This window comes from Micromesistius poutassou (genome assembly GCF_964030765.1).
Source record: "Micromesistius poutassou genome assembly, chromosome: 9".
Lineage (NCBI taxonomy): Eukaryota > Metazoa > Chordata > Actinopteri > Gadiformes > Gadidae > Micromesistius > Micromesistius poutassou.
The window spans coordinates 10,811,396-10,825,211 of NC_140279.1; the positions used below are offsets into that span (position 1 = coordinate 10,811,396).

Genomic DNA, 13,816 nt, shown 5'->3' on the forward strand with positions numbered 1-13,816 from the left:
CAGGAACATTTGGCCGCATCTTCCATGGCCTCCTCCTGGACGAGAAGGACCCAACCAAAGAGAAGCAGGTCTTTGTGAAGACGGTGAAAGGTATGCTCCCTACTCTCCCTCTCTGCCTCCCTCTCTGCCTCCCTCTCTCCCTGCCTCTTTCTCTCTCTCTCTCTCTCTCTCTCTCTCTCTCTCTCTCTCTCTCTCTCTCTCTCTCTCTCTCTCTCTCTCTCTCTCTCTCTCTCTCTCTCTCTCTCTCTCTCTCTCTCTCTCTCTCTCTCTGTGTATCTCTCCCTCCCTGCCTCTCATCTTCCCTCTCTCCTTCCCTCCCTCTCTGCCTCTCTCACCCCCCTCTCTCCACACTCTGACAAGAGCTCTGAGCTCGCCAGAGAATTTCACTTTGCTGCTCCTGGAGCCAGCTATGAGATATGTTTATACCTCATTCAAGGATGTGGATGGATGATTTGTGGTTTGTTTTGTCAAGTTCAACCCACTGTCTGCTGGGTTAGATTACAGAACACAGATACTGTTTTGTACCACAATAAGCGTTTTACCTCTCTGGATTTATTAGCGATCAGTCTTTGTTGGCTTGGGTCCTGCCCTCACCGCCCGGCTGGCAGGGAGGGGAACCTGACGCTACCTTTGCACTGTGACGGCCGCAGTGGTAATTTAACACGGGCGTGCCAGAGACACGCCGGCAGCTCTGATCAAAGTCGATCTGCAGGCAGAGGTCTTCAACCCACATGGATCCTGCTGATTTACATTTACATTTAGGGCATTTAGCAGACGCTTTTATCCAAAGAGACTCATAGTAAGTACATTTGTCAGAAGAGAAACAATATATCGCTGTCGGTACAGTAAGGATGTTCCCTTCTCTGTCTACAACAAAGACATCTAGGATAAGATGCTTCACGATGCCAAGTACTATTTTTAAGTGCAAGGGTGTACAACGTACAATAAGTGTGTACATTAAGTGCCACTGATGACCCACACACCCCCCATGCATGTCCTCGACCCCCCCCCCCCCCCCCTCCCCCTGACGGGACGAGGCGGGGAGGGAGGAGGGAGAGAGACGGGACGCGCTCCGACTCCGACTTGCACAGACTTCGTAAATCGTGACTGTTTAAAATTCAGAGCTGACAAATCTTGACAAACACGGTCGGTGGCGGTGATTCAGGACACGAACCGCTGTCCGGGAGGGGAACCCGATTCACACGCCCTTCTCGCGCCGTCGGTCCGACGCCAAGTAAAGAAGGCTCAACGGTTCCCGGCAGGGGCGGGTCTCTCAGCGACATTGTTCTTACCTTTCATCGGGTTGCCATGACGGCTGACCTCTGCCCCCCACCGCGCCCCCCCCCCCCCCCCCGGCTCCCGGTGTTTGCGCAGGGTGCGGTGGACGGCGGCCTCATGCCAGCCTCAGACCCCCCACTTCCTGTTGGAGCAACAATGATTGCTCCCGTGGCATGCTAGGTGAGCCAACTGCAGCCAGACTGCGGCCACAGATTAAGAACCAGGGAGATCAGTACCAGCGCGTGCGTGTGTGTGTGTGTGTGTGTGTGTGCGTGTGCGTGCGTGTGCGTGTGTGTGTGTGTGTGGAGAAGGTAATTAATGGCTTACTGCTATAGGAGGCTGTGTGGCGGCTTTGACACCAACTGAACCATCACACATTTTCTTTCTTCCTCTGTGGGTTGGTGTGTACTTAGTTTGTAACCTGGGGGTTCTGCGGGTTTGTGTAGTGTGTGTGTAACCTGAGGAGTGTTGTGGTAGTGTGTGTGTGTATTATTGCTTTTGTGCTTGTATATCCTGGATGTGGGGGTTGCTGTGTGCGTGGTGAGCTGGGCCATTGTGTGTATGAGGGTTTCACCATGCGCTCCTTTGTTAGCTGACGTGTGTGTGTGTGTGTGTAACCTCTTTCTACATTTTCTACCTGGGGTTTAGATAACGCATCAGAGGTCCAGGTCACCATGATGCTGACTGAGAGCTGCAAGCTGCGGGGGCTCCACCACAGGTGAGTCAGGACGCTCAGGTACTTCACCTGGCCAGGTACCTCACCTGGCCATGTACTTCACCTGACCATGTACCTCACCTGGCCAGGAACCTCACCTGCCTAGGTATATCACCTCTGGGCTTTTGAGTGTTTAGTATATCAGAAGCAGAGTATAACACAGGGTCCTTCTGAATGCTGAAGGGATTGAAACCTGATTTTCGAGGCCCCTCACCACAACGTATCTCATGATGGGTGAGTGGATGTTAAGTCACATAGAAGTGCAAAATAAGCCGCAATGAGTGAAATAACTCATACAACAGAGGTTGAGCTTGCGTAACAGGCATGCTGAGCTAAGCGTTCCAGACGAGAGCTGGGTGTATCTTCTGGAGACCGCTACCTCCTCTTAGGCTGAAGCCTACAGCGAATCCCCTTGTCCCAAGTGAAGCCCCTTCCATGGAATGCTCTCAGACTAGAATGTGTGCTCATGGAGGTGCTAGAAGACCAGTACAGCAGCAGACAGTGATGGGTGGAATATACCACCCTATCACTTCTGGGAAATATAGTTCATGATTCTTCAAATCATTCGTTGAGGTTCAACGTGGAAATTTGTTTTCCATGTATGTGGCACGGGAAGTCAGTGAGATCATGTCGGTGAGGTGATTTGAAGCGGCTAGTTTTTTCGGTCAGAGGTCATGACCCCGGGTGGGATTGGCGATGGCGCTGCCAGCATGTGAATCACTGCATCCTGGAGAGGAGACGTGGGGCAGAGTCTCAGTCCCTTCCTCTTTCCCCTGTCTGGCAGTGGTCAGTGTCTCACAACCTACGCCCTTCCTAGCCCCACCGACACCACAGTCCCCTTCCCAGCACCACCGGCATCGCCGCCTTCCCATCAACACTTTCCCCGTCTCACACCTCCCTGGAATCCAGTCAGAGCTCAGAGCTCCAGTCGGCGCTGAGCGTAGTCACACCGTCTGGAGTGCATGGTGAACAGTCGGTGGAAACACTGCACCTTCACAAACAAACCAAAGGTTCCCTCTGCTGTGTCTTTCCTGCTTAAGTGTTGGCCCTCGCTGTCTCTCTCCTGGTGAAGGGTTGGCCCTCGCTGTCTCTTATGCTGGGCCACGTTTTTTGCGCGTTGAAAGTGTGTCTTAATGACATGAGGCTACACTGGTTGAGAGCCACTACACTAAATGTGTTGTATGTTCTTAGCACTAAGAAACATAACACCATTTAAACACAATCTATTAGACATCATTTATATGGATAAGACATCATATATAATGTCTTCATTTCTATTTGTTTTGTGTTTTCCTCCAGGAATCTGTTGCCCATCAGCCAGGTGTGCACGGAGGACGGGGAGACGCCCATGGTGCTGCTGCCCTTCATGGCCTGGGGAAACCTCAAGCTCTTCCTGCGCCAGTGCAAGCTAGCGGAGGCTAACAACCCCCAGGTGAGCTACCGCTAGTTAGCTTCTTATCATATAGCTTCTGCACTGCTTACCTGGAAGCAACATCCAGCTTTTCTTGCACCAGTGTAAGATTTAGTGGATGCAAACGACTCCCAGGTGAGCTACCGCTATCTCTTAGCTTCTCACTTCTTCTTCAATGCTTACCTTCTCTGTCAAGTACACTTTTGTTTTGGTTTATGAGCATTAATCTAATTAGGATCAAGCTTGTTTACCTTCTTTTTAAAATGTTGAAATAGCAGCTAAAAAGCTGTATGACGTAAGCATGTCTCTTTCAGTGTGTTGGTGGTTCATGTGGTAATAGTTAGCATGATGCTACCGTAGCTACCCTATATAGAACACACAAACACCTTTTGAAGCTAGGCTTCCAATCTCCAAAGTCAACAGCCCGACCACGAGAACCCAACATTACCCATCTCCACGGCCCCACGGCGGGCCATTAGATCGAGACCCTTCAACACATTAGCTGGCTCATCGTTGTGTAATCAGTCTCCCTGTTCAGACTCCTGCAGAAATGGTTGCAGGCATTTTGACATTCGGCTCCAATTGATCAATAAACGGCGGGTGAGCCTTGTTATTATGGGCTGTATGGAGGCAGTCCTGCAGACGACAGGCTCTGGGCAGAGGGGGGGGGGTGGTGTTCTGATGTGCGATGGAACACAATGGCTCCGCTATCTTTGCTTCCCCCGGGGTGTCTTGTGTGTGTTTGGCACGGTGTGCGGGAGATACAACCGCTGCGTCTGCCAGCAGACGTACGCACACGCGGACAATAGGGCCCACAGATGCGAGCCGCTGTGGGAAGGTGTTTGAAAGAGTCCGCTTCCCGTCGCAAGACGAAGCTTGTCTCCGCTGGCAACAATCAGAGCTCTGTTTGAGTGTGAGGTGAGACTCCTCTCCATCTCCTGCCACCTGGAGTCTGGTTAACAATCACCCTCTCACTCGCTCATTAATTCATTCTTTCACTCACTCATTGTGGTCTTGGAATCTGAAGATACCGACCCTCTCACTCATTAACTCCTCACATGTCTCCTGGAGGCTGATGAACAATCACCCTCTCACTCACTCATCTCACTCACTTTTGCTCACTCTCATCGTGGTCTTGGAATCGGAAGATACAGACACTCATTAATTTATTCACGCGCTCGTTAACTCCTACATGTGTCTCCTGGAGACTGATTAACAATTAACAACACCCACTCACTCAATCATTCATGCACTCTTCTCATTGTTTTTCTGGCACGTGAAGACACTGACGGACACTCATTCAAACCTTCAAGCGGTTGGCACTGGTGTGTGTGTGTGTGTGTGTTGGCATGGGGGGTGTTTTTTGGAAGACATAATTACTAGCATTAGCGTTTGGCAGATACTGAAACAGAACATCTGGTGGATATCTGGAGGTTGTGGCTGAACGCCTGACATAACGGCCAGTCCTCCCCATGAAATACTTTCACCTAGATGATCTCAAGAACCTCCTCACCACAATCACTTTATGAACCTCCTCACCACAATTGCTTCAAGTACCTCATCTCTATGATGGCTTCATGAACCTCGTCGCCACTTCTCCATGATGGCTTCATGAACCTACTCACCTCCTCACTGTGATCGATTCAACTTCAAGAACCTCCTCACCTTCTCCCCTCAACGCTTCAAGAACCTCCTCAGCTCCTCACCGTGATCGCTTCAAGAACCTCCTCACCTCCTCCCCACGCTTCAAGAACTTCCTCATCTCCTCGCCACAACGCTTCAAGAACCTCCTCAGCTCCTCCCCACAATGCTTCAAGAACCTCCTCATCTCCTCGCCACAACGCTTCAAGAACCTCCTCACCGTGATCACTTCAAGAACCTCCTCAACTCCTCACCGTGATCGCTTCAACTTCAAGAACCTCCTCACCTTCTCCCCACAAACACTTCAAGAACCTCCTCACCTCCTCCCTTCCTCACAGCGATCGCTTCTAGACCTCCTCTCCAGGATCGCTTGAGGAACCTCCTCACCATCTCCACGATGGCTGCAGGCCCTGCGTAGCTCCAGACACACACACAGAGCGCCCTGCCTTTGTATGCTGATATCAGTTGAGCTTTTCTCTTGACTGATTTTGGGGATTAGGATGACGAGTATTGGCTGGAGTAGACGCCGTATCAGAGAAGAGGCGGGCACTCAGAATACCTCATAAATCACCGCCGGCGAAGACTCCTCAGCCAACCATGGTGTTGCATAAGAAGAACGGGAGGTGTACACAAGCAGAATGCCACACCTACCACACAAAGTGTGTGTGTGTGTGTGTGTGTGTGTGTGTGTGTGTGTGTGTGTGTGTGTGTGTGTGTGTGTGTGTGTGTGTGTGTGTGTGTGTGTGTGTGTGTGTGTGTGTGTGTGTGTGTGTGTGTCACCCCAGGGCCCCCAGCAGGATGTCTATGTGAGCTAAGTCAAGCTTCTTAGAAAAAGGTTCACTGAGGCGTCAGGGTGCAACGCTCGGCTGCCGAGGAGGATAGCCGGTTCAGAGAGGCCCTGGGGGCCCGCCTCCTGCAGGTTCACAGAGGCCCTGGGGGCCCGTCTCCTGCTCCTCTTGTTGTTAAGCCTGGACCTCGTCATGCTGACAGCTGCACATGACCTCCTCTGGCCCTGCCCCAAGCACTACATAACAAAAAGTGTGTGTGTCAGTCATACCTGAGCTCCGGTCTTGTGTAATAGATTCCCTCTAACTCAGAGCATTGAGGCAAGTGGAAAACAATTTGCACCACAACGCACGTGAAACACACCTTTGACCTCACTTCTGACTCGTTTGCATGTCGTCCTTCTGCACAGAAGAATGAAAACAGGGGGATTCATCGCACACACTCATGCTTATCTGCTGGAGCGACACGAAACCGCCACACAAACTACCTGCTCACTGCTGCTGTCGCCAGAGACCGACATCTCCTGCACACACTAGTGCACTCTGCTCTGGTGGAAAACACCTTTCTGCTGACCGCCATGAGAGGGATGTGGTGCAACGTTTTTTAAATAAACCGTCTAACCTCTCTCTCTCTCTCTGTCTCTGTCTCTGTCTCTCTCTTTCTGTCTCTGTATCTCTCTCTCTCTCTCTCCCTCTCCCCCTCCCCCCCCTCCCAGGCGGTGTCTCAGCAGGACCTGGTCTACATGGTGATCCAGGTGGCGTGTGGGATGAGCTACCTGGCCCGTCGAGAGGTCATCCATAAAGACCTGGCTGCCAGGAACTGTGTGTGAGTGTTGGGGTTCCCTGCTGCTCTCCCTCTCCCTCCTCCTGAGACGGCTCTATAACCCAATCCATTTTAAAAGCTTTGGGTCCCACCTGTGTTTCACCTTCCACTATTTACATTCTGGTGTCGTCCTTCTGCTTTTAATCCAACGCAAATTACAGTGAGGCCGAGCGACAAAGCAGACAATTGAAGTTGGAGTAGCTTCACAAAGAGTTTAAGGGCTGCAAGGGCTGACTGAGTTTATAAATATAACGTAACCTGGTGGACACACACACACACACACACGCACGCACGCACGCACACACAGGGTTAGCTCCATTACTATTAGTGCAACGTATTCCGTTACTGTTGCCTGGAACAGAAAATAAACTCAAACTTGCTCTAAACTTTGGGTTAAGGCAGCTGAATACGCTCATTTTGTGCACCTGTATCAAGTGTTATGACTTAAGGGTCTCTAGTCCCAGGTGACCTTTTCCTTTGAGGGTGATGGATGACCCTCCTGGTCCTCCCTGGTCCGTTGTCTGGTTCCTTTATGAGGGACTAGGGGAGGAGGGGTGCCTATATAAGGCTCATACGACTGGTTTGTCTTCACATTACAAAGATCTGAATATTTCTTTTTTTTGTTTGTTGGTGGTATATTTTCTCATACAGAGGCAGGCTCACAGTCAAGGAGAACAGATGGCTAGGCGATTCCAATTGACTCAGATTACAGCTCTTAAATCTTGCAGTACCTTTTCTCATGTTGTGTGTGGCCTTCCTCCTCATGATGCATAACACCGTCCCCCCCCCATCTCCCCAGCATCGATGACAACATGCAGGTGAAGATCACGGACAACGCCCTGTCCCGGGACCTGTTCCCCATGGACTACCACTGCCTGGGGGATAATGAGAACCGGCCCGTCCGCTGGATGGCCCTGGAGAGTCTGCTCAACCACGACTTCTCCAGCGCCAGCGACGTGGTGAGACACCGGAGCAGCTGCTCTTTACTCTGGGGCTCACTGTTGTTATGTTGTTCCTGTTAAAGCAGCGTGTAAACTATATTATTAAAGGTTATTAGTACATAATATATAATAATATACCGTTTGGTCATTTATCAGACACTTTAATCTAAAGTTCGGTCAGATAGGAGCATTAAGGGTCATCCTGCTCTAGGTTGCCATCAGGTTATGTTGTGGACCACCACTCTCCTTCCCCCTTCTATCCATCTATACGTCCATCCATCTCTCTGTCTCCTGATTGGAGCATTTAGGGGTCACCAATCCAGCTGTCAAATCACAGAGGTAAAATGAGACGAAACAAGTTGGTTGATACATGGACGAATGTGTGACAATGGTGACCTCCATCAAATGTCACATGCTGAAACGGGAACTTCTGATGCGGTCATCAGGGGTGTGGGCCTGTGTCATCCTAACCACAGGTCACATGGTGCTGATGACACCACTCTGCTGCCACTGTCCCGACTAGAAAGATCAGGTCCCTCCTGTGTGTGTGTGTGTGTGTGTGTGTGTGTGTGTGTGTGTGTGTGTGTGTGTGTGTGTGTGTGTGTGTGTGTGTGTGTGTGTGTGTGTGTGTGTGTGTGTGTGTGTGGTAACAGTATCGTAATGTCCCCTCAAGGCTGTGTGTGTTCATGTGGTCAAGGCAAGGTCCCCACAAGGCAGTGTACACTGTGTGTGAGGGGAGGATAGGGAGGTACAGAGAACAGCACCATGTGTCTAACGCCCCCCCCCAGTAGCAGGACGACCTCCCTGCCTCCACTGGTCCCCAGAGTCACCTGGAAATGTCAGACTGCTCCGATCTAACTGGAAACACACACTACACCCTACCCCCTATTCCTGCCCCGGTCAACACACGCATACACTTACAGTTAAGAAATGCCAGTCAGAAATCTATTTACCGCTGTATATACATATCGCTATGACGCTTTGGCAATTAACTTTACTCACACACTTCGAGGAAAGAGGAGCCAGACATAAACAACAGCTGAAGGGCCCTCACCCTCCAGGGTACCGTAGGGGCCCCTCCTGCTCCCTCAGGGGGGCTCCGGTGTCGTGGGTGATCTCAGCGGGACACACTCCAGACGGCCCGCACACGTCCAGCACTGGCACCCTCGCCTCCATGAATGGACTTCACGTTACACACTCCCCATTCATCACTATAGTCTCTCCTCCTCCTTCTCTCTCTCTCCCTGCTCCTGAAGTCCCCACATGTCCTTTAAAGGGAGTGTGTGTTGTTGTTCGGGGGACCCTGGTTTAATGGTGTGGCACTATGTTTACAGTGGTCGGCCGTTGACCCAATCTGATTGGAAGCTCAAGGGTTCTAAACGAGCCCTGCGTGTCTCCTACCGGGGCTAGACCATGTGGATACATGAGTGTATGATATTATGCTGATAGACTTAACTTAATTTGTTTATTTTTCACAAAGGACCATATTGTAGTCTCTGTCCAAAATGTGTTATCATGTAGATGGTTTGTTTTCTGTTATCAATGTAAAATGTTGGCATCCAAGTAACCACTGAGTGCCTTGATCAAGTGCATGAACCCTAGCTAGCCCTCCCGAGCTCCTTATCAAAACATTTAGTAAGAATATTTCATATCTGACGTGAATTTTGCCAACATTTCCTTGTGTTGTTTCTGTAAAACGTTTTGTTCCTCAATCATAATTACCATTGCTCAACTTTCAATCCTAATTGTAAGCTTGGCAATCACACTCCCTTATCTGACTCAGAGTGGAAATTGTCTTTGCTCCTTCTTGTAACTACAGTCGAACAGGATGTATCAGCCTTCTTTTGAATTCAAGTGTCTCCTGAATGACTAACGTAATGTAATGCCTAAAGTAATGTGATGCTCATCGCTCCTGTGTTGTCAATGCATTGAGCTGGATGCGTATTCATTCTGTGTTGTGTCGATGCATGTTCACTGTGTGTTGTGTCATTGTGTAGTCACTGTTTTGGTGTTTTTTTCCCCAGTGGGCGTTTGGTGTGACACTGTGGGAGCTGATGACCCTGGGCCAGACACCCTACGTGGACATCGACCCCTTCGAGATGTCCGCCTACCTGAAGGATGGCTACAGGATAGCTCAGCCAATCAACTGCCCTGACGAGCTGTAGGTCACCTAACGTCCCTCAATGCCTCAAATGCTACAAATTTACAAACATCAAACTTAGCGAATATCGGTAACTTCACGAACATTGTTTACTTTACGAACATCTGTAACTTCGCGAGCATCGTTTAGTTTACAAACTTTATGAACATCATTCACCCTATGAACATCGTTAACTTTACAGACATCGGTAACTTTACGAATGCCAAACTGATCATCGTCCGTAAGATGCCGATCTAAAGAACAGAACAGAAAACTGTTAGTTGATTTAATATTTAATGGCCCATGCTTTTTTTCTGTTCCCTACTCTCATTAATATCCCCTCAGATTGTGATCTCGCAGGGATATTTAGAATCATTATGTAGACACTGCAGGGGGCCGTGTTGGTCTTCTGGTTCCCATCACTCGGGTTTCTACTACTCAAACACCCAGGAGATGTTTGCTAGTACTGAACTCCTCTTCAGAGTACAGTAGAGAACAGGACAAGCCCACTGCACATTCCAGCACTACATGAGTGTGTTTACAACGGATTTAGACTTAAAGTTAGTAGGTGCAGTTAAGGGTTTTCTTAGTGACACAGCAGAAAGTACAGGACAGTGTTAGAAGAACCAGACCTAGAAAATCGGCAGGTGAGCGTATGAATTCAGTTTTCACAGGTTGTTTTGCAGGTGGCGAGTGTGTTTCTAGCGAACGAGAGGCTGCCGTCTCCCTAACAACAGAGTAGTGATTGATTGTAGGGCCGTCCCTCCCTCCACAAACAAACCAAATGAAAACATGAATCAGTCCTGCACAAAATCACACGCTGTTCTTTCGCTGTTTGACCTTTAGCAAGAATAGGTGTTGATGGGATCAGCTTCCTCCTCTGCCCGGGGAGGGGGGGGGGGGCAAACAGGGCCACACTCGGCCCTGTTTGCCTTGGTTCTATGTTGCTCTGTATATTGAATGGTTGTTGAAGTTCTGTTTTATGATTGGTTGCTTGTTCTGTTACCTGCTGTCTTCTGATAGGTTGTTTTTGTGGGTCTCTGCCGGTTCTTCGTCTTTGATTGGTTGTTCTGTTCCCCATTGTATTCTCATTGGTCGTTGGGGTCTGGTTCTGTATTCTCATTGGATGTCAGGGTTTGATTCTTTGTTCTGATTGGATGCAGTGTGTACTGTGTTCTGGTTAGTGTTGTCTTGGGTGTCGTGTTCTGATTGGCCGTTGTGCTCCCTGCTCAGTTCTGATTGGCCGCTGTGTGCCCTGCTCCGTTCTGATTGGCCGCTGCGTGCCCTGCTCTGTTCTGATTGGCCGCTGTGCACCCTGCTCCGCTGTGATTGGCCGCTGTGTGCCCTGCTCCACTCTGATTGGCTGTTGTGCTTCCTGCTCCATTCTGATTGGCCGCTGTGCTCCCTGCAGGTTTGCGGTGATGGCGTGCTGCTGGGCATTGGACCCAGAGGAGCGGCCCAAGTTTCAGCAGCTGGTCCAGTGCCTGACCGAGTTCCATGCCGCCCTGGGAGCCTACGTGTGACCCGCCCCCACGCCGTCTATAGTCCCGCCCTCACTCTGTCTATAGTCCCGCCCCCCTGAGAACCACATAAAATTTCATTAGTCCCTCCCCTTGAGAACAAACCGAAAGCTTTCTATAGTCCCGCACCCTGAGAACCACAGAACATTTCTACAGTCCCTCCCCCTGAGAACCACCAGGATGCGTTCTATTGTCCCTCCCTCTGAGACCCCTCATCTTGTGGAGTATGGGATGAAATCGTGCCTTTTTACAGAACTATGTATATGAACTAATTACACCAAACGTTTAATTAGTTATATATATTATACAAAACAAGAAAGCAGCATCTGTTACGGTTGGATTTTGTAAAGACGTTTTTTTTAATAGTATAGCGGTTTTAAATTTTTACAGCATTGTTACGTAATTTTTTTATATCTTCCACAAGCTTTAAAGGTGCTGGGGGTTCCCCTCCCCTCCCCTGCCTTGCCAAGGAGTCCCCGTGTACTGCCCCCCCTCCCAGTATGCTACCATGTATGGAATTGAAACCCCAACCTTAAAGACAGTATTTTACACGCTTGTGTGGTCCCTGTGGTGGAGCTTTGCAGAGTGGTTACCAGAGACAGTGGACTAGTGGGAGGTCAGTCCAGTGGACCATTGGGAGGGTGGACCAGTGGGGGAGTGTACCAGTGGGGGGGTGAACCAGTGGACCAGTAAGGCAGTGTTCCAGTGGGGGCGATCCATGGTATTATTTGTATATATTCCTGTTCTCCAGTCGCTCGGCTGGGCTGTCCTTCGGTACGAGGAGCTTCTTCAGATGGACGTTTCCATGGCGACCCCTAACGATGCTCTACGGATGTTGCCGCTTATATTTTCGCTTTTTTTCTTCCGGACGACATGGTAAAAAAAAATTTTAAAAACACGTGCCACAGACCCCCATTGATGACCTCTGACCTCAGCAGGTCACATCCCACCTTCACACGACACGCCTGGTCTTCAAGATGAACGGATGGATTGGTTGGTGTACTCGTATTGGTTATCAATCAGAAGTTATTGTTTGACGTTTTTTATTTTAATTTTATATTATATATATATATATATATATAGTTTTTATTTGCTGCCATGGTTTGCCATCATTTCAGATTTGTGAATTCCGCCATTTTGTCCGGTTTCGTATGTTTGTAACGGCTCATCAGACACAACGCACGTTTGTTCTGCGTCAGAACCAGAACCAGGAACCAGAACCTTCGTCAGGACCGAAACCACGACCCGGACGGCGTTCTGTTCTTATCGGTGAACATGTGGAACAGGAGCCATCACTGTGAAACACGAGAGACTCCTAACCCCCGCCCCCGTCCCTGGGAGGAGTGCTGAGGTCACTGCATGTCTGCATCGGGTCGCTGGCTCCCAGCCGCTCTGAATGAATCTTCTTCACACATTAAACAGGACTTGTTCAACAACGCCTTGGCTGTGGTTCCTCGCTAGTCTGGGCTAGTTCCCTGCTCCCCAAACCGATTCCCCCTTTTCCTCCTCCCATGACCTGGAGGAGCAAAGTCTGTGATTACAGATTAATGTTCACGGGCTGGTAGGGCTATATTTAGCGTTGATCTAAAGTACACAGCCCTGACATTTGGCAAGTGCTAATGTTTTTGCTTCTATAAATGAAAAGGTTGTTGATTGATGCGTGCTCCAGCTCAGCGGTGAAGTCGGCGTATCCCTCCGCTGGCAGGGGGGACTGGATCTACTTCCAGGACCAAGCTGCCGGGCAGGAGTCCCAGGGCGGTGATCCCGGTTTCCCACTGGGGGTCTGCGTTTTTCGCTCCTCTGCGGATGTGGAGACACAGCTGCTGTTGCTTCCAATTAACAAGAGTTGTGCGTTATGAGAGATGAGGCCCTTCTCTAGAACGTAGGACTCCCAGGACTTCATTCCTGCGAACTTACCAGTTTTTTGTATGATTCAACATGCAAACGTAACCAGTATGATGTGACCAAAAATACAACACGGATGGGATCTAGATCAATGATCCACTGTTTGGTCTAGTACAGGGTCACTGTAGAGAGCAGAGGTAACCAGTGCAGTGGTAACTAGTATCCACTGTATGGTCTAGTACAGGGTTACTGTAGGTAACCAGTGCAGTAGAGTCTACTGTATCATGGCTGTGGTACTGTGCAGCATCAGGATAGGATGTATGTCCGCTGTATAGGACAGTGTTTACTGTACAGTACATGAGATGTACAGTTGATATTGATGTACAGTATACCGTGGAAGCAGTGAGACGTTAATTCATCTGTTGGCAGGATGCCCAGATGTGGCTAAGCCAGGAGACAATAAGTGGTAATCTCTCACATCGTCCTTATCGGCTAACCGCTCTGCCGGTAATAAACGCATACAACTTGGCAGGTTTAAACTATCAAAAAGTAAAATGGATTCTATAACGACGGCATTTAGGAATATGGCATGAGGATTGCGTGGTTAATTTTCAGTGTTGATGTTTTGTTTTTATGGTTAATTATAATTAGTTGCTTGCCCCTTGCCAGGGTTTTGCTACTTTGAGATGCTTAGCCATCATTTCAACATACTAGGTT

General features: G+C 49.4%; 1 protein-coding gene across 3 annotated transcripts in view; it reads left to right on the forward strand.

Moving 5' to 3' along the window:
* Positions 1 to 12,678, forward strand: part of ryk (receptor like tyrosine kinase) — a 40,229-nt gene extending 27,551 nt beyond the window's left edge. The window contains exons 10-17 of one of the 3 annotated variants that reach the window (XR_014637014.1): positions 4 to 90; positions 1,927 to 1,996; positions 3,293 to 3,425; positions 6,547 to 6,656; positions 7,453 to 7,612; positions 9,619 to 9,755; positions 11,146 to 12,265; positions 12,454 to 12,678. Coding sequence is in view for 1 of the 3 variants with exons in the window: in XM_084473146.1 (XP_084329272.1) it covers positions 4 to 90; positions 1,927 to 1,996; positions 3,293 to 3,425; positions 6,547 to 6,656; positions 7,453 to 7,612; positions 9,619 to 9,755; positions 11,146 to 11,257 (809 nt within the window). In the remaining 2 variants the exon portion in view is untranslated. Of the gene's footprint in view, positions 1 to 3; positions 91 to 1,926; positions 1,997 to 3,292; positions 3,426 to 6,546; positions 6,657 to 7,452; positions 7,613 to 9,618; positions 9,756 to 11,145 lie in introns of all 3 variants that reach the window. The other 2 variants (XR_014637015.1, XM_084473146.1) reach the window with 2 other exon arrangements.
* The last annotated feature ends 1,138 nt before the right edge of the window (positions 12,679 to 13,816 follow it).